Source organism: Phlebotomus papatasi, chromosome 3 (genome assembly GCF_024763615.1).
Source record: "Phlebotomus papatasi isolate M1 chromosome 3, Ppap_2.1, whole genome shotgun sequence".
NCBI lineage: Eukaryota > Metazoa > Arthropoda > Insecta > Diptera > Psychodidae > Phlebotomus > Phlebotomus papatasi.
In genome coordinates, this window is record NC_077224.1 from 56,290,336 (window position 1) to 56,316,469 (window position 26,134).

At 32.9% G+C, this 26,134-nt stretch overlaps 1 protein-coding gene across 6 annotated transcripts; it reads right to left on the bottom strand.

The window, feature by feature from the left end:
* Positions 1-79: 79 nt before the first annotated feature.
* LOC129806919 (carboxypeptidase M) lies at positions 80-17,173 on the bottom strand. Of its 6 annotated transcripts, none has more exons than XM_055855778.1 (7): positions 16,706-17,140; positions 11,745-12,319; positions 8,073-8,260; positions 7,648-7,677; positions 7,030-7,502; positions 6,875-6,967; positions 80-392 (listed from the first exon to the last, which is right to left on the bottom strand). In XM_055855778.1, exons 2-7 carry the CDS (start codon positions 12,269-12,271, stop codon positions 255-257), a joined length of 1,449 nt encoding a protein of 482 aa, XP_055711753.1. In that variant the 5' UTR covers positions 12,272-12,319; positions 16,706-17,140; the 3' UTR covers positions 80-254. The 6 variants fall into 6 exon arrangements, with proteins under 6 accessions (XP_055711753.1, XP_055711752.1, XP_055711756.1 ...); XM_055855777.1 differs by having other exon boundaries at positions 7,648-7,692; XM_055855779.1 differs by lacking the exon at positions 80-392 and adding an exon at positions 431-880 and having other exon boundaries at positions 7,648-7,692; positions 16,706-17,138.
* Between the last annotated feature and the right edge of the window lie 8,961 nt (positions 17,174-26,134).

A 26,134-nucleotide genomic window follows, 5' to 3' on the forward strand; every position in this document is an offset into this window, starting at 1 on the left:
TTGAACTGACAGCACACACCAACGCCACCTTGTGTTAAGTAGTTTTAAGCTGAAACAATTCAAAAAAGTACGGCAAAAATAACGATCACTATCGTTTTTATTTATTTAAAAAAAGAAATTAAATACAAATACACTCAATAATACTAAATGGAATGCACAGAAGTACTAAAGATGGGTTATTCGTGAATATCGTGTGAATTTTTCCGCTGTTTTTGGTCAGTCACTGGCGACGAAGTGCCTTTGGAGAGGGAGCTTCAGCCGAAAAAGTTGCTCACCAAATTGCTGAATCCGCTAGAGATTGAGGACAAAATACCACCATCCTGGCTGGTGGGTGGTGGTGGTGGTCTGTATTGGGGCGCTATCACTGGACGGTAGTATGTTCCGTCATTTCGCTGCAAAAAGAACGGGCAAGAAAGTGCAATGGCTTTGATTTATTTTTTCGCAATCGAACTTTTAATCAAAATCACAAATTCAACATGCTATACTTTCACCTCAATCTTTCCAATTAAGATCAATTTTTTTTTAAATTAAATTTGTGGCTGGGTAATCTTCCACCACAAACTGGGAACACACTATATTGTATTTACAAAGTGCAACAAGGCAATTAAATTTGTCACTCTCTAATTACATTGAGTTTTTTTTGCATTTATCTGTTTTTTTTTGGCAAAAATTCATTTAATCAAGAACACACGGAATAAAGATTTTTTTCTTTCTTGGGATGAGGAGTCAAAGATTAGCAACAAGATATAGGACTACTTATGGCAGTTGATAATTATTCAGGGAAACTTATCAAGTCGGAAGTCGCCTTTGGTGGAGACGGTGTTCTTGGGATGGATGTTGTGGTTGTGGTGAGCTTTAGTAAATTATACATGTGATATCCCTACAAAAACGAGCAAAAAAAAATATTCCATTTTACTCTTATTTGACCATCACCTCATTTCATTAGCAGAGTGAAAAAGAATGCAGGTTAGTGAATGATGCAGTCAGTGAATAAACATCTGTGTCGTTATTTCATCAGCAGTGGATTTTCTTAACTATATACTTCTTATTTTTGCACATATTAACAATCTTTAGATATCACTTTAGAAAGTCCAAAATGAAGCTAATTCAATTTTCAAAGGCTTCATTATAATATCTATTCAATTGTCTTAGACATCTTATGTTTGACCTCAAAAACACTGATATAGGTTAAGATGATGTAATTCGGAATCATATCTATTTTAGAATTTTGAAATTTTCTAACTGTTTCAGATAATAATAATAATAGGGTAAATTAAGCTAATTCAAAACCTGGTCCAAATGGAAATTTTTCGCTACTCCAAATGGAAACATCATTGTTTTCACGATAAATACAGTACTAAATTATTATATTTATATATTTTCTATACCACAGTTTCATTATTTAGTTAATTTAGCTCCTAATAAAGCGAAAATCTACTCATATTCACAAATTTTAATTTGTTAATTTCTCAGAAAAATTAAAAGTGCATCTTTTCACCACCGAATTTTTCATCGATCGACCATGTTTTCCAATGAAAAACAAAATGAAACTGTTGTTTATTCGTTTTATTTAACATTTAATGTCACATTTCTGGATAATTTTAGTTAAATTAACTTCTAATCTTTATTGTTAACGGTACGTGGAGATTACAAATGAAATAATTACCTATTTCGTGAAGAAAAAGGGTTTTTCTGAAGTGTCTGCAAATGCTTCCCGGAAATATGATTTTTTTTTTTTGGAGAGATTTTCTTATTGTTTTAGATGGGAAAGGAGAAAAGACCAGGAATAAGAACAAATCCTGCACTCAAGAGCAACTAAACAAGGTTTTTGAAGCCTTTCGTCGCGGTTTCACTTACACTGTTTGTCTCCAATTAGAAACTTTCCTTTGTCTCCATTTGGATTAATATGTTTCCAATAGAAGCATTTTACGCTCGCGTATTTTTTTGTATTTAAGAAGTTTTTATTTTATATCTAAAGAATTTTCATTAAACAGTAACACTCCAGAAGAGTTAAGGAGCAAATTTATATAATTTTCTTCAGAAAAAATATGATCTTAAAAAAACTTAAAAGTTAAAGCGTCTGAAAATGATTTTGCTTTAGGGCATTTACCCTAATAAATAGTAATTCTGGCACAACGTTCCATAGAGAAACTAGGACTTTCCACAAGGGGATTTCTAGACTTGCAATATTATTTTTTTCTTGTACGGGATGAGGTTGTCAGTCCCATGCCCGTGGAATCAAAAGCAGTGAAGCTCACTGAATACAATTCGAACACCTTTAACACCGGAAAAATTCCTGTTGACCTAAAGCGGATTCGAACTTCGAACACGCGACACTTTGCATCATAGAGCGAGTGCTCTACCACTTGACCCATTGAGTTCAGATGGTTTGGTGAATGACAGTTTCAGATGGTCAAAGAGAAAAAGAAAATCACGAAGAAGTACAAGACTTTACATTCGATAGTCTAAAACCGTTAGGAAAACTCGAAATTCCGAATTAGACATGATTCCAAATTGCCCCATCTTATCCGTTCACCACAAAAAAATATTCTGGAAAACCTATCCTGATATAAGCACGGCCTTCAATTCTTCAGATCAAGCGATTTATAAAAAAAAAATATTAAGTACCTCTTTAATTGAAAATAATAATTTCAACTTTAAGATAGGGGTTCTGGAACCCCTTATAATCCCTATTCTATTGATAAAAGAAAAAAAATTGAAAATAAAACGTTTTAGATTAGAAAATTAGTATTTTGGTCAAAAAGTCAGTATATTCTACGAGAAAATTAACTTATTTATAAATAATAATGCTTTACTTCCGTTTAGCAGAAAAATAAATTTCATTTTAATCAGAAGAGAGAAGTTGGGCACCTTTAAAATTGGGCTATTTCTACTATTTTATAATGAAACTGTACCTTATCGTCTAGCTCCAAATATCTAGCTCCACAAACCAATTACGAATACAATACATTGTGATAAGGCTCAATTACGTTTAAAAATAGGAAAAAAGCCCAATTTCAAAGCTGTCCCTCAAACGTTCCCCATTTCTTCCTAATAACTTAAAATTTATTAAAGCAAAACTATACGGCACAAAAGAAAAGACAATTCATAATTTCAGAATTTATCCTTTACTTGCACATCTATTTATTTAGGGTCTATTAAAATTACTGATTTCATTAATTGAATTATTTACAAACTCAATGAACACCAAATCCTGAGACTCTGCAAAATATTGCTAATAAGTTAGCAAAATTAAGCTTAAAATTGAATATTTTCAGCACTTTGAATTCATTGAAAAACGAAATTAACCAAATAACTAATCGACCTTTGATTATAACCCTAAATAAGAGGAAAACCTACTAAGTGCACAATAATTCTGAAAATACTATTCTTTTAGAAAGTTAGATTATTCCTTAGAAACCTTTGAATTTATTAAATATTTTTATATAACTATAAGGGATGCTGAAATTACTAAGTTTTTTTAGTCTTCTTTATGACAATTTTAATTTTATTTAAACCTTAAGATGCATAATAAAATTATTAATTCTAGACAACACGAAATTATACACAATCTAATTTAGAGCATGACGTCTTAAAATTTTATAGAAAACTAATTAAATAATTTTCAAAGTTGGAGGAAGAGATGCTACATTGAAAATGCTATTTTTTCGCATATTCGAAAAAGAAGCTGGGCTTTAATGTAAATATAATTACACAAAAAATCGTGGACCTAAAATAAATTATGGCTAGATCCAGTTTCATTTAGAAATATAAGAAAAATAGGCAACGTTTTTAGTGTAGCCTTAGCTCAATGAAACCCTACTTCCCTTATTATAAAAAAAAACTATGTTGTCTACACACTAGAAGCAATTTTCGTCAAAAATTGCCTTTTTTTTTAAAAAAAATCTGACGCGTCTTCCTACAAGAATAGGGGAAAGTTTCTTTAAAAATGATTTTTTTAAAGAAATTGCTCCCAGTGTGCAGAGGCCTTTAGAAGGCAAAATAATCAAAACTATATGGGCGCTGATCCCGGAATCGCCACAAAGTAGGAGTCATCTTATAACTCTAAACAGGAGTTAAAAGGTAACTTCTCAAAGAATGTTTCGGTCTAATTTATGACTAAATGAAAGAAGTTGAATACCTAATAATAGCTCCGGCACACGTTTTAGATCAGGAAAATTTCATGAAGTCGAAATTCAAATCCCTTTCTTTCTCACTCACATGCTTTGCATATGTCTATCTCATTCTCTCGCACTCTATTTCTTCTGCTTTTAAACATCCTGATCCTGAAATTTTCCTGATCTAAAAGGTGTGCCAGAGCCACGATACAGTTTCTAGATTTAAATGTTTTTGATGCACAATATTTTGATTTTCTTATTATAATTTTTTTGGACTCGTTGAGATGAGTGAAAGAAAGGGAGCTATCCGATCTATCCTCATTATCATCTCTTTTCAAAACATGTTTTTATGTCGTGTACTTGTATTATTGATGAATTATTATTGGTATTAGCAGTTAATTTTTTGAATTTTTCTAAATATGTTTTTGTAGATGTAGATGCTTCTCAATTTATTTTCTAAGTTGATCTATTATGAAATTCAGTGTTTATTAATTTCAATGCAGTAATAATAATTTGTATGAAAAGAATTTATTTTGTAAGGTGGCTATCATCAGGAGTTAGAGGCAACCAGAAGGCCAGGAGAGGGAGTAGTATGCATGGATAAAAAATTAGTCATACACTTAGCCTATGCCACATTTCATAAAGATATCAAGACCGCTTCAGCCGATCTTGCGAATTTTGCGATCTACTCTCCTTTATTGTGGCATTTCCAGAACCAGCGCCCATCTTGTCCATATTCCTTTTCAGGATATAATTTAATTCTACTCTTTTAATGGGGTATAATCTACATTTTAGGAAATGATAAATTTGCAATATACGCTTTCGGAAGCTGATCACTTTCCTCTGATTCTGAAATGGGTTTAACTATAGGAAAACATTAAATAGCGGGAAAGGACTATTTTTACCAATTTAACTTGTGAAAAGGGGGTAAGTGGTGCAATTGATAAGAGCGTTCGACTCTTGGGCAGTGTGACCCCTGGCTTAACGACAAATTTCTCACGACACGTTGTAAACTGAATAATAAATTTATAAATCACCTGGGCCACGACTACTAGCATTCCAGAGTTTTACCCATTTTTTTTACACATTTTCCCGTTACAACATATTTGAATCGAATAATGGAGAATTACTTGGAAATACTGAATCCTTGTGTCCTTTTTAAAACTAATTGAACTATAGAGACTTAGTTTGTTATTCCACTTCTATTTAATTTAAATAAAATTAATATGAAAACTGAAATTGAAATGCAACAGCAAAACAATTTCTAGAGAAAACCTCAGAAGGAAATTCAAGTTAGGTTCATCGACGACGTTCATGAATGAAACATTCGGCAGGACATTCTTCAAAAACAGATAACAAAACAAAAGAAATCAAGAATCTCAGCTGAAACTGATAGAATGCACTGATAAGATTATGGTAGCTAAAGTTTTTTAGGGTCACAGCATACCCTCAGGGTTCCTTAAAACTCGGAATGTGTGCAAATTCGATCGTGGACTGCATTTTAAGGACAAAAAGAGCGTCGATAAAACCGTCCTACGGCCGAAAAGGATATTACTGAACTGACTCAACACAATTCCCTTGTGCAATAAAAAAGATGTGACCGTATGACCTAAAATAATCCATAGGCAAAGCCAAGGGATGGATAACTGTGGCGCTCACGGTTCACTGTAAGAGTCACTAATTCACACCTTGGGCAGAGATTATTTAAGCAATTTAATTGTATATAAACAATCAAATAAAAAAGTTGTTTTTTAGTGTCATCAAAACATGTTTTAGAAAAATTCCAAAACAACTGATTTAAACGTTTTTATTCCTTGTACAAATGATTTAGGGTAAGTGTGCCAAATTTTAGTATAGTTGCATGCAAGCGTCAAAGTCTCAAGTTCGAAATGTAATATTTTAAATACAAAATGATTTTTTTTATTCTTTCTTCTGAAAGAGTATTGCTTGGAACCTTGTAAAGAGTTTGCCGTCAATATTTACTCTATAAACATTCTTAATACATTTTAAAATGAATAAAAATATAGACATAGCTTTGGCGCCCTAATTCGGCCACCTTCATTCTCATAGTTCCTTGCGCTCTTCGGGAATTCTTCCAATATCTTTTTCACGTCATCTCGTTTATCGAAGCTACATTTTTTGTTATTCTTTTGCATTGTATAATCTCTAGAGTACGTAAAATCTAAAAGTTCATGGAAATTCGAGAAACAAAAAAGGTGGCCGAAATTGCAAGCTGGTCGGAATTTGGCACACTTACCCTACTCAAGTAGATTAGAGTTGTATCTGAACAATGATGTGCAAATTTTATTGTCGAGTGCTAAATTTACGGTGAGAATGGGCTCCTCAACGGTGACATGGTCGTATGCGAAGGCAAAAATTTGAATGAGCCTTCGCACAAATCACCACTAAATTTTAATTATCCACTACATGAAAATCTAACGATTTCCTGGGACTTTGAGAGAGAGGTGGGATTATGAATCTAATAAGAGATTTTTCAGTAGTCAGAAAAAATCACAAAATTTGGACATAATTTTTATGTGCGAACCCTCAAAGCCTTTCCCTACACTTTACAATAAATAAATTAAAATTAAGCCAAAATATTTCCCTTTGGTGTTTCAAACTTATAAAACCTTTTCCAATTTGTGATATTATTGAAGTGCAAAAGAGAAAATCCATTACTGTTTGCAACAAGTTCAATGAATGATTCATGCTACAAGAACTCCTCAAACAACCCGCATTTAATAAAATTTGCCTACCTTGGCTGGCTGCATAGTGACATTGAGGAGTGTGGGATGCTGGTCCACCACCATAAAATCGACCTCACGAGGAATGAATCCATCAGCGTAAACCTAAAAATACAAAGAAAAATCGATGAGAAAAGCCACAAAATTCTATTAAAAAAACAAATTACCTCAAGTTTGTAGACACCTGGAAGAAGAATTCGCCAGAATTCTCCATATCTCGTGGTCTGGAAGCCCACATCTCGGCCCTTGATCTTGAGAGAAGCTTTCTCAATGGGAGTACCACTAGAATCAGTGACAAAGCCCTGGACACCACGATGGACCTCAGCGAGGAATTTCACGAGAGACAGTTGATTGTCATCCCAATACTTGCGGAGTTCATGAGCTGGAGGATATTTGCAGCAAGAAACTTCAAGGGTCACTTCCATGCATCCGTACCAGATGTAGTTGTAATCCTGCATTCCTCCTGTCAATGGATACCAGGCAGCACCATTTGTGATACCATTCTCGAAGGACGGTGAGGATGTCTTGCAGGCTACTCCACGACTCATCTTGGCATGATTGCTGGCATAAGTGAGGGATAAATGACGGAAGATGTCGTCATCGGGCGTCAGCGATGGCGACGAAGCATAGCTCTGGAACACTGCGCCCAAGAGGGGACCAGTTTAAACAAGAGAGATTATTGTAGAACAGGTTGGGCAGAATCACCATAATTAAAGATTCCCGCGAGAATCCATTTCCTCTTCTTAATTGCACTCAATAAAAACAACTGGTTAAAACTAACTTACACGAGCATAGTGCAGAAGACCGACAAATTCCTTTTTTTGGGGGCACAGTAGGGAAAAAAATTGCAAATATTTTGTTGATTTCTTTTTGAAATTCATTAATTTTGAATAAATAGTTATAATTCCAGCGGATGGTCAACAAAGCTTACTAAGGGATATCTCAAACAGTTTAAATTACATTGCAAAAAGAACTCGATTTTTCTAACTAAGCAAATTTTCCTAATTTATTCCCTACCTTTTAATAAATTGGACTTATGAAATACCCTGTTACTATTTGCATGAACTTGAAATAATCATCTCATGCGCTCTTACATTCTCAAGCCCATTCATGCTCATTCATTCATGCCGGAAAATCACGGTTGACTTTCTCTCTCAACGCCAACGACCACGAAAAGCGGGACACTATGTTCGATGGATTGGATACTTACTAGAGTTCGGTGTATTATCGTAGGGATAGGAGGCAACCAAAGCACCACCATGCAGCGAGCCAGAAAGCGAGAACTGAATCTTTGAGATCCATTCCTTCACAGCATCCGTCTCAGGCTGACCACGCTTATTGTTCTGCTTGAAGTAGTCCGGGAAGTTGCGATTGAGATCAAACCCACGAGCATTGTACCTTTGGAACATTTTTTTTGCATAAATTTTAAAACAGCCTAAATTCCTTACTGGATATTTATTTATACACCTTCTCTAAAAGGAAAACGGTTAGGGATAATAATTTGGGGTTTTCACTTAAAGCTTATCGATCCTATGCTTTTAATTAAGTCAAATATATACTACAAAGATTTAACTCTTTTTTAAGATCCCTGCGATTATGGAAAGGAACTGAGCCAAATGTAAATAGAGTAACAGCACCAAATTTCCGCCAGCTTGTAATTTCGTCCACGTTTTTTGATCTTCAAATTTACATGAATCTTTAGTTTTTGCGTATTCTAGAGATTATACAATGTAAAAAAAAGACTTTTAAAGAATTCCGGAAATTCCGGAAACCATGAGAATCAAGATGGCCGAAATATCACCCAAAGCTATGTTTATAGTATTATAAAACACATGGTCGGATATTTTCACATTGATTCATGTTAAAAAGGGTTAAATTTTACGAATTCCTTCAAATTCAAGCAGTCTCAGAGAATGAATGAATCCTAAAATTTAGCAAAATCTTTCTAAAATTAACAAAAATCAACTAAAAGTGCTTTTTATAGATTTTGGTGTTCGTTTGGCTGTAATTCCGGCACTGAGAAAAACACGTGGGTGCGATTAACTTTTTTTCCTCATAACTTTATCGAAAAACTGTAAGTAAGTAAACTTTAGTAAAAATCTAATAACTTTTCGAATAAAATAGTTTTTAAATTGACTTGAGTAGGAATCGTAAAGGCCAAGGTACCATGTCAAGTCGATAAAACGATATCTTCAACACTGAGAAAAAAGGGAGTGCGATTAACTTTTTTCCTCATATCTTTTACACTTTTTAGGTGTAAAAATATATAAACATTTTTTAATGTTAATTTTACACCTTTTTAAGGGTAAAATTAACATGAAAAAGGGTAACTTTAACCCCTAACGCTCCTAAAAAGCATAATATTTACACTGATTTCGGGTCAATACTGCAGGGTAAAATAAATATTTCCGGAATGTTATCTTAACTTTTTCGGATTTCTCTCAGTGGGTTATTATTTATTAAGTAATTTAGAGAATCCTAGAAAAAAAATTAAAAATCTTACAAAGCACTAAAATTTGAAATTTATCAGACTAATACGGGCTTCAGACTTGAGGCTTAGTCATACACTGAGAGAAATCCGAAAAAATTAAAATAACATTCCGGAAATGTTAATTTTACCTTGCAGTATTGATCCAAAATCGGTGTTAATATTACCCTTTTTAGGTGTATTGGGGGTTAAAGTTACCCCTCTTCATGTTAATTTTATCCTTAAAAAGGTGTAAAATTAACATTCAAAAATGTTGATATATGTTTGCTCCTAAAAAGTGTTTAAGTTATGAGGAAAAAAAGTTAATCGCACCCTCTTTTTTTTCTCAGTGATGGAATACTGCAATTCTTCAGAACCCAAAAATTTGTATAAACGATTTAGGATTTTAAAGATTGATCTGATTAACACTATGATATTCAGGAGACTATTTTTGTAAAGGATTCAAATCGTCCCACGAATCCTTTTCATGGATTTGGAGGATATTTAGGAGTTTATGAAACAAATCTAAAAAATGAAGGGATAGGGATATGCGATGTTCCAGGAAAAATGTCCTTGAATCCTCCTCTACACATCCTTGAGTTATCCTTTGATACCAACATCCTAGGATGTACCGTTATTGATTATAAACACCTTTTTTTCAAATATTTCGAAAAATTTCTTAAAGATCTTTTTCTTAAGATATCTCAGAAACTTGAGGTGATGAACCACAAGTTTCTTCGGGAGAAATGTTCACGACATACCAAGGAACAAGAAACTACTCATTATTTTCCATCCCATTTTTGGCTGTTGCACAGTGTATTAAGATTTTTGAGACCTAAAGGAACTGGGCTAAACCTCCAGTCTGAATCCGATATGACGCCAGGTGAGCTTAAGTCGCAAACATTAAACCTTAACGGTTAACTCAAAATATGTTTCACTTTTCTGATCAATCAATTACAATTATTTGTTTAACGGTTTTGCAGAAAATATTTAATCTCTATTTTATATTTTGCTTTCATAATATTATACGGTTTCAGCTGAAATTCTATAGAATTTCTGTTTTAAGGAAACATTGTGTCAAATTTCGGACATCTTGCATATAACCCCAAAATTCAAAGTTAGAATTTTTTGCTATTCTTTTTCAGAAGCGCTATTGGTAACTTGAAAAAAGTCGTTTATCACCTTTAATTTAGATCTAAATAATTAAGATTAATTAGATCTTAATAAATTTATCCTATATCTGACAATAAATTTCACGAAATCCCTTGTCCTTCCGGATCTCTATCCAGGTTATTTCTACAGCATTTATTTAGTTCGTAAAAGCAACGCAAATTGTTTCTTTGGGATTGTACAATCTCTTGTAATTGAAGAAAAACAAAACTATTTTATGCAATTTTGAGAAATAAAAGAAGTGTCCGATATTGCAGACTGACCGAAATTGGCATACCTTGAATAAGTTCACTCTAAAACCTTTTTTTAGTACCTGAAGGAAAGAAATGCCTTATTGACAAATTTAAGAGAAATTTTTGCGTATTTAAAAATTGCTAACGTTAAAAATTTTACTGAAGATAAGCTAAAGCAAACCTATCATTTCTGAAATACTTAATTCCGATTATTTTGTCGTAAAAGAAACTTGTATATCGAAAAAATGCAAAATAAAAGAGTGCTTAAAGAATGATTATTCTGTGCTCTGGTTTTTCACTGTTTGAGAAATATCTAACTATGGAAAAAAAGAATATTGGAGGCTGGAATGAACGCTAAGACGGCGATGGACGCATGGAAAGGAGGGTAAAAATACGAAATGAGATGAAAATAAATTGAATTGAAATATAGGAGGAAGACTTTCAGGCTTAGCACATACTCTGGCTTCAATCACTTCATATTTCTTCAATATTCCTTTTATGAATCTGACCTAGTGGAAATATATTTTAATACCTAACCTTGTCATATATTTCCAGGAAAAAATTAAATCAGATTCATTAAAGGAACATGGAAAAAATATGAATTGTTCGAAGCTAAAGTTTGTTAGAAGCCTGAAAGCCTTCGCCTTATATTTGTCAAGCAGAAGCAATTAAAAAAGAATTTATTCACGACTGTCTTACGTAGTAGCGAACTGCATTAATTTTAATTGCATTAAAAAATGTCCAACAATATCATTATTACAAACATTTATTGGAAAACATTTTCTCGTTATAATTGCAGGCGTCAAATTAGTATCTCAAACCGTTTGCCCCAAAGTTCATCCCTATTTCATTTCATTTATGGTTTTATTTATTATTTTCTTTTTTAAAATTTTATTCTTATTTTCTTTTTTTATTTATTTTCTTTTTTTAAAAATGATGCTGACCTTTGAAAAATTAAAGTTGAATGCGAAATATTTCACACTCAATGATCTGAAAAATATTTGGTACTCACCGTCCCTGACCTCCATCACATGTTCCCTCCTTGCTCACGGCATATCCATCAGGATTCAATGAGGGCAAAATGTGAATACGGGTATTGTCCAGCAACCACTTGATGTAGGGATCAGTGGTGTAGCTGGTGACAAAATACTGAATGAGATGCAGCATCAGTTCCCTTCCCACAGCCTCATTCCCATGGATATTTGCCACATATTTAACATCAGGCTTGCCCAGCATATGTTCATATGGCGATGCTGAAACAACTATCACCCAGAGATCGCGTCCCTGGACGGATTTCCCAATGGAATAGAGGGCAGTGAGATTTGGATAGCGTGCACTGGTTGCACGCAGAAATCGTGTCATCTCTTCGTGATTGTGATAGACAAAGTCCAGTAGATGCGCATCTGGGATATAGGCACGTGGTTCTGGAAGACTCACATTTAAGCCATTGCCATAGTTCTCTTCTACACTGAGATTTTCCACCATGCAGGCGCATAGCAGCACCAGCAGTGCCGGAAGGGTGATTTTCTGTGAAGTCATCTCGCACACTCCTCTCTCGCTCTCTCGTAAACTCGCTTTGGGGAATTCCTGGACACAGAAAACAACACCAACATTGCATCTACATTACTCATCAATCTACTCCATAAAGATCAGTCCGCCTATGGGGAATTCTTAAATGGCTTTTTTAAAAGCTAATTAACCGACCTGAGACAAAGATTTATTAAAGAATTTTTATGTTAATAAAATGGATTGAACAACAAACTTAACCGTAATTAAAAGTCAATAATAAAATATCTTTTACGCAAATAAGGAATTAAGACCTTTTCAAAATAAAAAAAAGTCAAACAAAAGACGCACTGATGGATTCAAAACTTTAGGAGTGATTAATCAATATTTAAAAAAAAAACATAACTGTTAAAATAAGTATATATGCAAAAGAAACTTATCAGTTACTATCGATTAAGAGAATGATATAAATAATATAAAAAATAAGTAAAAATAACAGAAATACAGCTAGTCTTGTTAATAATTTCTTAAATGAATTTAAATTTATCTCAAATTCAAGGTGTCTCTTTATGAATGTTCTTGAGTTATAGCTAATAAGACTTTCTCAAGATCAAGAGTTAGAAAAACTCTAGAGAGTGTATTTCTTAACCGATTTTGGAAAGTTTAGGCTCGTTGGAACGGTCTTGAAATCCTTGATAATATAGTTATATTACGTCTTATATTTTCATTCTCTTCAATGATTTATAATAACTTGAGGAGCTTAGTACCGTTGAATCAGTAGGGGAATTCTGTAATTTTCGTGGCATTGTCACGCGTGAGTTCGAAACCTGACAAAGCCAATCGAGCTTTTTTTGTCATATCATATGAGTTCGAAAATGCAATTAACCGATTTTTTTAATGAAATGCCTTTATTTAGTTAGTGATATTATGCAAATATAGTCTGTCTTGGTTGATTTGTTTAAAAATTGGTCATTTGAATTGCCAGAAATCTCAAATATGTGACTTCTGACAATGTCACGTAAGCTGAAATGGCAGTGTCACGGCTACAGAATCGCATTTTCGAAAAAGTTCTCCTGAGATTCGAACGCAATTTGTCATATGGCATTGTCAGAGCGTTACAGAATTCCCCTAGGCCTTATATACTTTCTAAAATCTTAATGTTCATAAATTATTTATAAATGTTGTATTAAAATAAAACAATATAATAGAACAAATAACCAAGACAAAGTTAAAACAAAAATATTGATACAGAACATATTTCTGATCCGATTTAGAAAAAAGATCGAACAATTTGCAATTTCCAATAAAATTTTTCAACAGACCAAATTATGCATAAAGAAAGTTTCCTAATAAAGTGTGTCCACGAGAAAATTGTTCCCCAGAAGAATGTTTCAAAAATAAAAACTACATAATGTAAAAAGAAGAAAATTTTTTTTTTTAATTTTACTTCAGATAAACTGTTTTTTTTTATTCAAGTTTTTAGCAAAACTTCGCAGCTTCTTGACTTCCTTCATCAAGTCCTCAGCAAGATCATTTCGCAGTGTTTTACCGTTTTATTTCATTTTTTTCTTGAAATCCTTGAAACAATTACCAGGACAGTAATATTACACTGCAAAGTCTCGTAGTGAATGGAAAAAAAATAGATTCAAAAAAAGTATGGCAAGTTTCCAAAAAAATCATAATAGGGATGGCGATCTGCACATTGACCCCCAAATAAACCAATAAACCCCCAAAACTTGACCCCCAATAAAAAAAAAAACAATATCTCCAGACGTTTTTTCTCACCCAACTCTCCAACCCCTTCAAAACCATGCTTTTTGGTTTTTCCCAAAATTGGCCCAAGCTTTTTTCAATAATTTTCGGTTACGTTTTAGAGGTAGTCCAGACGAACATTTTGTAAAAACATATGATCGGAAAATTCGTCATTTTGAAGGAAGTTAAAGGTCAACACCATTGGAGGGCCCATTTTTCAACCGATTTGGTTAAATTTGGATTTTTTGGAAAGGTTTAGAAATTCTAAACCGGCCTGCATAGGTCTTCATCGCTAATGAATCGGTTAAGTACCGATTTTTTTTATTTTCAAATGCTTTTATGATTTATGAATCAGTTTGATCTCTATTAAACCAATAAGCACTGGAAGATCATGGGAAAAACTAATTCACGGAGGGCTCTATCTCGTGAGTTCGAGCATTCCGCAAAACTTGTACTCTTTGCCATCTCTTTTTAAACATTAAGCAGTTTTTGTTTTTGAAACATTTTTCTTGGGAACACTTTTATACGGGCTTCAGACGTAAGGCTTAGGCAAATGGCTTAACTTCTCTGAATAGTAATTGGTAAAGCTTTTTGGGAAAATTTTGATTTAGGATTGGATATTCAGAGTAGGGTAAGTGTGCCAAATTTCGGCATAGTTGCATGTAAGCGTCAAAATCTCAAGTTTGAAATGTAATATTTTTAATAAAAATTGATTTTTTTTATTCCTTCTTCTTAAGGAGTGTTACTTGGAACCTTGTACACCGTTTATCGTCTTATTTACTCTAAAATCATTCTTAATACATTTTAAAATAAATAAAAATGTAAACATAGCATTGGTGCCCTATTTCGGCCACCTTCATTCTCATAGTTCTTTGCCCTTAAGGAATTCTTTCAATGTCTTTTTCACGTCATCTCGTTTGTCTAAGCTACATTTTTTGTTATTCTTTTGCATTGTATAATCTCTAGAGTACGTAAAATCTAAAAATTCATGGAAATTCGAGGAACAAAAAAGGTGGCCGGAATTGCAAGCTGGCCGGAATTTGGCGCATTTACCCTAAATGATCTATAAGACTTTCAAAAACCGAAAAAAATGATTGCCATTTAGGAATTTGAGACTTTCGTGAACTGGGTTAAACCTCTAGTCTGAAGACCACTTTATCGTGGATATGTCTTAGTAAATAAAATCAGATAAAAGACATTTTCAAAAAGTAAGTCTTCAATTGTATTTGTCGACAAATCACAGTTAATTATCGCATTAAAAAAGTTAGATAAAAATAATAAAATCTCAACTGGTATAAAAAGTAGGAAAAATATAAGCTTATGCTAATAAACTTCTAGTCTTTTTACTTATGGTTAACTATTAAATACTTTTTGCTATTTTTGAAGCAGATTCACGCTTTTCTCTAGTTTTTCCGCGTTATAAAAATGAATAGCCATTTGTGAACACTGCAGTATTAATCTAGCTAAATATCCGGTAGGGTTATTTATAAAGCAATTTAAATTGTTCTACTTTGAGAGAGCCCCCATAAATGATAAGAAATTATTTTTTATTGATACAAAATCCACTGCATTTCTTTTGGGAAATCCACTGCAAACTTCTATTTTAATCATAACACTTATTCTATTGATGGTGCCTAAAAATAATTTAATGATTTATTTAAAGTTAGGGAAGTTCCAAGCATTAAATGATTCAATAAATATTCCATTGAGATTGAGACATTATCATTTTTGATTGTTGAGTTTTTTTGGGACAGCTTAACATTATAGAAACAGCAATATTGTGCAAATATAATTTCAATGAGTTTTTTGGGGACACAAAGAAAAGTTGTCACGGCAGGGGAAAACAGTTTTTAAGAATTAAATTAGCAAGTTATACGGTGGGTGTTTTTTAAACACAAAAGATCATTCATTGAAATTTTTTTTGGCTCTGAAGAAATTTCTTGTGAGGCATTTGTTGCAGTTACCAAGTGACGAAATAGAAAATTGTCTTCCCCTTGGGATAATGATTAAGTGATGTGGAAAAGAATTGATGGGTTGGCGTGCTTAAAATATTCAATAAATTCAGTGGAATGGAGCCAAAGAAGAGATTCCATGAGAGCACCATAAAATTACTTAAGTGTGAAAATTTAATCAATCCAAAGTGCAGAAGAAACCTTGAAAATTCGTTTATTCTGAGACACTTTAAAACTTCTTTTTAAAGTGAAATTTGCATTTAACTTAGAGTTTATCTCATTTTTCTCTTTATTCTTGCTGCCAATCAGCTCTGAACTTGACCTCAAAAATAATCCATATTTTTCTCATTTAATATAAGAAAAAGTGCCTTTATGGCAAAGTGCAGATGGAGAAAGAATATAACCATTGGACTCAATTGTTTTAAAAATATTGTTCCAATAAATTTGCATAAACAGAAAAAAGTAAGTTATTTCCGCGTGAAAGATACATAAATACTCAATCTCCTTATTTAATTGCAAATGAAACATTACAAATTACAATTGAACTGAATCTCACAAATGTACTCTCATGACCCAGACCCACATTTTCTCTCTTTCTCTCTCCCATCTTCTATATAAACTTTTTTTTTTAACAGACAACTTCCTCAGGAGATTTCATCTCTTGAGCTGCATCTTTTCTCTACCTTGACCTTGACACTTTTTTTTTGGGAGAGGGACGTCTGTTCGGGAGAAAATCCATATTTCAGGGAAAGAAAAAACTTACAGAAAATCTTGACTCCTCTTGACCTTCAGGGGATTTTTCTCACAAAATACTTTAAGAAAGATTCACTTTGGCCACGAAGAAAAAAAATCACTCAAAGAGATTAGACACTTTTCCTGAACACAGTTGACTAATGCAAAAGAAAAATTATTTAAAAATAAATAAATCCAACATCCATTAAAATTCCTTTCTTTTCTTGTCACACCAATCCACTAAACATCTTCCCCTTCAGATGATTCTTTGAAATTCCACAAGGAATCCGTGAAGAACTGAGACCTTTTTTTGGAGAGAGAAACTTTTGAAATGATTGGCTTCCAAGTTAAACCGTGTGCTTCTCTGTTTGCCTCCAAACACCAACTAAACCGACACTCTATATCGCGTCAGAGGCACCAGCTCAAAAAATCCACCACCATCGTGGAGAGATTCTCTGTGGAGGAAAGTCAAGCAGAGGACAGGTTGAGAATCTCATGTGTTATGAAGAGAAAAAACCGGTAAATGCCCATCTGAGAAGATATTCTCCCGTAATCGAAAAGAAGACAACATCCAGAGGGTCAGAGGATTTGTTCTGGAGATCCTCAAATAATATACCTCTAGCGCAAATTTCTCAGAGTTTCTGTAAACCTATTTTCGGAAATTAAGTAATTTTAGGCCACGCCCACTTTAGAAAGACTCAACTAAATTGCAATATTTAAATTTTCAATACTAAATAACGTACTATTTTGGCCCTTTTTGGTAAAACTACACCTAAAAATTCAAATACAGATTAAGCACAAAGAGCTATTCACCTTATAAAATAAGCCACGCCCCTATGTTGCGTAGCAAATAAAAAGTGTAGCAGATACTTTCTCTCGAAGAGATTTACTGCTGGATTTCGACCATGTCAAGGCGGGAAACATAGTTTGGTTTCAGCTAATGAAGAATAAAATAAAATAATAAAAACGATACCGCATTTCCCAACTTAATTTCCATACACTTAAGCTTCGTTCCAGTTCGAAAACCACATTTTTTCTTATATTGTTTGAATAAACGCTGAAACATAAACATATGGAAACACTAGGATATCGAAAAATTAGTATTAACATATTGTTGTTTTCCCCTAAATAAGTAAGTGTAAGTGGTTATATTTTAAAAGCCAGCTAAATAGAAATTACTGTCTGAATTAAAATCCGAAATAAATTTTGATTAGCTAGTACTTCCTGTTCCTGGACATTGTAATTTTTTGTGGTTTTTTTTATGTAAAAAAACACCCACTTTTCCAAACAGCCTTTGGCTCGGAAGTGGTTTTTCTTCCTCTATTAATTGTGTCTGTCCTAGGGGGAGATGGGGCTACTTTGAGCTGTGGGGCTACATAGTTATACGGTATTTCGCATATTTATAATTTATAATTTTAACATGATGTAATTTGGATAGACAAAACAATTGTGGATCTAAATAAAATAATTGTAAGGACCAGCTAAGTCTTTACATTATTTTATTTATTATTTATAAATAGGCGAAAAAATCGTATAACAATCTAGCCCCACAGCTCAAAGTAGCCCCACCTTCCCCTATTTCTAAAGCAAACGGAATGGAATCAACGCTAAGACGGCGATGGATATATGAAAATAGGGGTACAAAGACGGAATGAGATGAAAATAAATTGAATCGAATTGAATTGAAAAAAAAATACTAAATCAAAAATTAAATCGATCTAATTTATAAGATCAAGCCTTCAACACACCTTTTAGATCAGGATAATTTGATGAAATCAAAATTCATATACCTTTTTTCTCAAACATTTTCCAAATGTTTACCTTAGTCTTTCGCACTCAAAAATTGACTGAACTAAATTGAATTTTTGTGACGATGAAAAGAAGAAGAAGAATATGAAAGACTGTAATAGAAAAATGCAAAACATCTGCGAAAGATAGGGATGTGAATTTGATTTTATCAAATCAAACATAAAAGACTTTGAAAACACTACAAATCTCGAAATAATCTTCTTTACTTTTAGATAGGTCTCATTAGAGGCGTGGTCTATTTTTTTATTAAGTAGGAATTCTCGGATCGCGTCCATGATAAAACTGATGGTGATGGTCTTCTATAAAGGCGATATAATAATAAGAAAATACCAAAAATAATATTAAAATTTAAAACATAGGAATTCAAAAGAAGTCGCTAAATTTTAAAAACTCCTAAGAGGGGCGTGACCTAAAATGATATTTAGCTAAAACTTACTCCAGAAGGCAAATAACCACCTTGTAAAATGTTTGTTTTTTAATTACGGTATTGAGTATAAAAAAATGTTTCATTTCCTCCCAGAATCTTCCAAACGACCATCTTACAGTTAAGCCAAAGTATGAGAGTGGGAAATGATGGAGAAATGTGAGAGAAGAGATGAGGAAGACTTTGAGAGAGTTTTTTTTTCATTGAGAAACAATGGGATTTGAGACAAGGCTATGACGTCAGGACGCCAAGGAGCTGACACGCTCCTTTTTTACCATCCCCTTCATGGCATTGAAGACAAGGTTAACACTTTTCCTCCTCCTTTATTTTCCACCCATTCCCTCCTTATCTCTCAACTTTGAGACGCATCCGACGAGTGTCTTCTCTAGACACTTGGTTCTTAACGGTGTGCCCACGTGATCTGTTCAAACGATGCCATGCCGTTAATGATGGTTTTGTCACTCTGCAAGACGGTCATAACGGGATTATAATTCCGCTGTGTTCTCTCTCCTCCTCTACCCTGACCAAGACCACATCAACAAACAGTGGAGAAGCTCTTGAGAGAGACACAAAGAAGACAAATCAATAAGCTATGCCAGAGTTTTAGAAAGTGATGGGATTTACCCAAAATTGCAAATGAGACATTGAATGTTTATTCTGACGTGCAGAATTCAAAATAATATAACAATAGAATTTGGATGACTATAGGATTATTTGAATCAAATGAAATGCAAAAAAAACTTAGTTGAAGAGTTATCTTTGAATTGTTGACCAAATGTAGAGAATTTTTCAGAGACCGTATTGTTTACATTAATTTTTAGATTAAAATTTTAAACCTCCTAAAGAATTAATACTATAGCAAAGAGTAGGGTAGTTTCACGCATACATGACTTTCGATAGTAAATATTTTATGAACGAAAAATATTTATTCAGCAATTGTCCTGTATATTTTAAGATAGTCGATACCCAAGAGAAACTACTGGAACATAATTGATTTGAACATGGTTCATATTCGTTTATCAAATAAGTCCTGAAAAAATAGCTGTGTAAAACTGCCCCACCCTACGCTAATAGAAAAAATTGTAAGAAATATATTCAGTTTTTCTGCTCTAAAATTTGATTTTGAATTCACTGAAATAGTAAGCATTTTGCGGAAACATTTTCACTCATCCACTACTTTGATGCTACTATAAGCCCCATTAGCTTAAAAAATTCTTATTTCACACAGAGGCATTTTTTCGTCAAAAATTTCCTTTTTTTTATTTTGACGTTTCTTCCCAGAAAATAGAAGAATTTTTCTTTAAAAAGCATGTTTTTTAATTGCTCCTACACTGAGAAAAAAAAGAGGCTACGATTAACTTTTTTTCGTCATAACTAACACTTTTAGAGTGTAAAAATATATCAACATTTTTTAATGTTAATTTTACACCCTTTAAGAGTAAAATCAACATGAAAGAAAGGTAATTTTGACCCATAATACACCTAAAAAGGGTAATATTTACACCGTTTTCAGATCAATACTGCAGGGTAAAATTAACATTTCCGGAATGTTATTTTAACTTTTTCGGATTTCTCTCAGTGTAGTGTGTGAGGCCCTTTATGGTCTCTACACATTGGGAGCAATTTTTGTCAAAAATTGCTTTTTTGAAGGAAATTCCCTGCATCGTTGTAGGGGAAACGTCAAATTTCTGTCAAAAATGCAATTTTTGACGAAAATTGCTCCCAATGTGTAGACGCCTTTAGATAGTTTATCTATTTAATTGAGGAATAAAAAATATAGACCTTTTTTGATCTTGTAATTATGGAAATGAGAAAACATCATATGACTTGCGTTTTATTAGATACATAGGTAATTAATTTTTAGTAGATACATTAAATAAATTTCAATATTTTGACAAAACTGCCAAAATATGTTCCTTATCGAATAGGTGTTCGTTCAACCCTATTCATTATATCTTTTTACTATTTATTTTAGACTATTTTTTATTGTTTTATTTGAACACTAGAAAAAACAACAGAAGTAATCCCTATATTTTTATCCCTTTCCATAATATCTTCATGAATCAGAGGATTTCTAAGAAGTGATGTCACGTTGTCTGTTAGTCTGTCCGTAAGGCCGTTACTAAAACTAAAAGCCAAACGGTTCGAGATAGCAACTGCGATCATTCGAGGGATTCCCTTATAAGTTTTCTCAAATATTATCAACATTGTAAAAAGATCACATAGGGTAGAGTCATCCCTTTTGGCCACCTAAAGTAAAATCACATTGTAAGGCAATTATGAGTTTATTTAGAACAGAAAAATGGGTCTTATTTCGTGACCTCTAATCTAACGAATCAGAAAACCATATTTGATTTCGTATCGACTTGATTAATTCTAAGTTGTTGAAAGAAATTCTCGACAAGGTAAACAATCACTAAAAAAACATGGAATTCTTAAGAAACTTGTTAATGTTGAGAGAAATTGTTTTGCATTATTTCATGTTTTTGATGAAAATATATGATGTTATTCAATGAAAGTCCATTTCTTAATTAACTAAATTTTATTGTGATATCATCCTTAATAAGATTTTCTAGCAAATTAAATCAAAATCGGATATGGCTAAAAGAGCTTACTTTTTTCGGCTGCGTATGTACTTTTGGCCATTCATTTTCCCATACATTTTACACGTGGCGCACCTCGCGAATTTCAGTAAAAACAATCGTGACTTTTGACTGATTTTTACATCAAATAGAAAATGTGCAAAAAATCGTTTAAAATACTCTAATAATCACATAAAATTGGTATTAAATAAGAATAGGACTTGTGCTGTGTATTTGTGAAAGTTTTCGAGAGCTATTTTTTCTGTTATTTTATTAAAATTAAATTAAGGTATCTTTGTACAAAATTTCATTTTATTTAAATAAAGATTATAAAAAATACAAGCATATGAAACCTTAAAGTGGCATAAAGTACTTACTCCACCCTAATTTTTGTTATATCTAGAAAAAGCGTCTAGGGGGAGGCTTTGATGTTTCGCATATACGCTACCATCAAACACTTCGTATTTCTTCCGTATTCCTTTATGAATCTCACATATGGCTATATATTTTAATAGCTACTCTTAAATCCCACCTCTCCTGAAAAAATTGGGTGTGTAATCCTTTTTTCCTAGTTTCAGGAAGCAAAAATTAAAAACAGGTGCAAAACTGTAATTTTAATGTGTAATATTTTGTACAATATTGCACGATTGATATCACTTTTTTGGAAAACTACTATCACAGGATGTAGAGGGGTTATTAGGGTTTAAATTTGTATAAAAACCTCTTGGAATGAAGAAGGCCGTTTTTGTGGGTGGAAAAAAATTCGCAAACTTGACCCATATTCATCGATCGGATATTAAGAATTATTATGTATCGCATAGTGAATCTGGCAACACTATAATTTTAGTGTTCTAACATAACCTCACTTGTGTGTTATGATTTTGATGAAAAAATAAATTGAGTGATATACTAAAAATCTTGTGATTCAATAAAAAAGGTAAGGAAATTGTGTTTAGTTTTGTGATAAAGATGCCACATTTAATTTGTTTTACAAAAGATGGAGAAACACACTGCGAAAAATAAAAAACTCAGCAGCATTGATGAAACAGTCATGCGCAGGAAGCTCTTCAGGAGGTTGTCCAAAAAAGGCTTAGCCTTAATAAAGCTGCCGTGATATTCAAAATCCGGAGAAGCACACTGTTCTCGAGACTTAAAAATGTGAGAAAAGAACTAGCTGATTCGCAGGAAGTGCCCTTGATGATGGGGTTGCAAAATAAGGAAATGGTTAACAAATATGCGGGAAGGCAATTTTTCACTATGCAACAAGAAGAAAACCTTGTTAATTATTTGTTGGCTTCCTCTAAGGTCAATTTTGGCCTCACCCTACAGCAAACCCGAGAACTGGCCTTCAGTTATGCCATCAGCATTGGCCAAAATGTTTCAGAAAGCTGGAAAACCAACAAGAGCGCTGGAAAAGCATGGGCCACTGGTTTTTTAAAGAGGCACAGGTGATATCCTAGACAGACTTAAACGGTTTGTTCATTTTTAATACTCACTTTAATTTTTCTAGTGAACTCTCGCTTCGAAAACCCGAAGCCACCTCTACGGCGAGAAACTGTGGTTTTACGCGAGAAAATGTTCAAATATTTTTGAAAAATCTGCAAGAAATAATGGAGAGATATCATTTTGATTCTTCAAGGATCTTCAATCTCGATGAGACGGGACTGAGTACAGTCCTCCAGCCACCAAAAGTGGCATGAGAATGTTCATCGATGTTTTTCCCGGACGTCAAGATACAACATAACCTTCAAATTTCCACATACATTTTGGGGTTGCCAAAGTGACACTTTCATGGAATTTGAAGATCAAAGAAAGAAAATGGTTTCCTAAGTGTATAAAATTATGCCTTTTACAAATCTTCATAAAAGTGATATTAAAAGATATTATTCCTCACATAAACTATTTAATCAGATAGACTAGAGTTCCGTCTAAACAATGATGTGTAACTTTTAGTGTCGGGTGCAAAATTTACGGTGAAAATGGGACGTTTTTGAGTGATGTAAATTTGTATGCGAAAATAGAAACTTGATTCAACTATCGGACAAATCGCCATTAAATTTTCATTTTCTTCTAGAGAAAAATGTGAGGATTTCCCAGGATTTTGTGAGATAGGATTTTGAACCTAGTAAGTAAGAGATTTTTTTGGCATAATTGGTGAATTGATACGGTTCGTGTGGTAGTCAGAAAAAATTACTTAAGTTGGACATCATTTTTATATGCGAAACATCAAAGCCTCCCCCTAGTGATTGTTTTTAATTATTTCTTTAGATTTTCAAGATGTGTAGATGTATACGACAATGATCTGAAATCACCGATAAAACGATTTTTTCAAGGTCAAAAATTAAAAAGACTCTAGAAAGTTTATTTCTCAATAGATTGTTCCAAGTTTGGGTCCGTTGGAAAGGTCTTGCATTCTGTTAGAAATCGAAACTGGTTTTGATTGATTATGAACATATAACAACATTTTCCAGAGCTTTATAGCATCTAAAGGCCTCTACACATTGGGAGCAATTTTCATCAAAAAATGCTTTTTTGATGGAAATTGTATGTAATGGTATCTACACACTAGAAGCAATTTTCGTCAAAAATTGCCTTTTTAAAAAAATTTTGACGTTTCTGCCTACAAGAATAGGGGAAATTTTCGTTAAAAAGGCATTTTTTAAAGAAATTTCCACTAGTGTGTAGAGGCTATAAGAAGTTGATGGACACGTCAAAATTCTGTCAAAAATGCAGTTTTTGAGGAAAATTTCTCCAAATGCGTGTAGATGCCTTAAGTGACGAGCTCGAGTATACTTCTCAAAATTGGCACCTTTTGCCACCGCCTTTTTTATTATTTAAAATTGTCTTTACTTTTTCCTACAATTTCTTTTAGTTTTTTTAGGATTCCATCTGGAAGATGATTGTCCTGAAGTTTCTTTAAATGTTTTCAATACTTACCCTTCAAGAACAAGGTTTTTCCTCTCATAGACTGAATCCTAAAGAGTAAGAAATTAAATTTGTAGACAATGCCGCAAAAGTAAACAATTTTCCCATCTCTCTTCCATCAGATGGAAGAGTTTGTGCTTCAAAATAAAAATTTCAAGTTGATTTGAGATGAATACAGCGATCTCGACATTTAAATAAATATTTACATTTGTGGAACTATAAGTTCGAACTTCAGACAGTCTCTCCATGAGCATTGAAATGCATAATCACTCAGTAAAATCCGTATTGAAATTAGTGGTGAAAACTCACAATTTCATACATCTATTCCTATTCTTGTGAACACTAACAGTTGAAAGTGAAAGATATTTACACAAAAAAAATCATGATCATAGGTGAGAATTAAAGAGAGTGAAATTGAAAAAAAAAAGACTTTAATAAGATTTCTATGTGCTGTGGTTAGACTTTTATTTTATTTCTGGATTTCCTCCTCTGTGCACAAGTGGGATCTTTAAATTTAGGAAGAGATAAATACTTTTATACTAATCCATCACCACCTGGAAAATGGGGGACAAGAAGAATGTGATACAAGATTGTTATTTCTTGCAGTCTTTAGTATTCATCACACGAAAATATCACTATAAATAGTTGACAGAATAACAAACTGTGTCTTTGGCATAATAGCTTCAGAGTCCAGCACGTGAAAAGTGACAATGAAAACAGGTACAGATCACACAAAAAATCACATCATATTGGCTTTAGACTTTTTTTTGAGATTATTTCACAAGAATCCACTCTTGGAGAGTTTTTTTTGTGTGCTGATATTGGGCGTTTTTTGGGATGTTTTCGTGAAATTTCTCAAGTATCCCACTACTTGAGATGTTAACGCATTTTCTTACACAATTTATTATTTAAAAAAAAAGTTATTTTATTTGATGAAAATAATAGGGGAGACTGGGGCAAAAAGTGACAAATCGAAAATTTTTAAATTCAATATCTTCCAAGATAAATAAGATAGCGGCTTAAATTTATTTCCATAGATAGCCTCCATAGATCTTCTTCAATGTCGTAAGTTTTTTAGAATTTGAACAAGAAATTTAGAAAATAAAAAAAATGAAATTTTTAGCCCTATTTTTGAAATATATTCCGTGCAGAAGATATCAATTATTAGCTACTTATTTTAAATTTGATGCACTGGTGAATATTCTTCAAAGATTCTTTTCCCCAGAAATACTTTTATTAAAAACGACCACTTGGGGTAAAAAGTAACAAAGGCTATGGAGCAAAAAGTACCAAAAACCGAAACAATTTCTGATATTCCACGGTGAAAAGAAATGTCAATGCTATGTGTCGCCGCTTGTTGTTTACATTGGTCAAACGATTTGCAGTATTTTGTGTGTTTTTTTTTCTAAAATAGCTCGAAAAGCATTTTTATCGTTCAGATAGAGAAAATTGTGTTTACAAAGGTGTAGAGGAATAAATTTCCTATGAAAATGTGTCCTCTAGGTGTTTTTTTTTTAATTTACGAAAGCCAGTAATAAAGCGAATCAAAATATGATAATACCCCAAGTCTGGTACTATTTGCCCCAGCATTTTTGAGAATGGTCACAAAATTACCTTTTAGAAATTGGCTCGATAAATATATTTCCCTACAAAATAGAGGAAAATTACTTTCACAGAGTTGTAAAGCGATAAATTTCCTATAAAACTACGTTAATTAGAA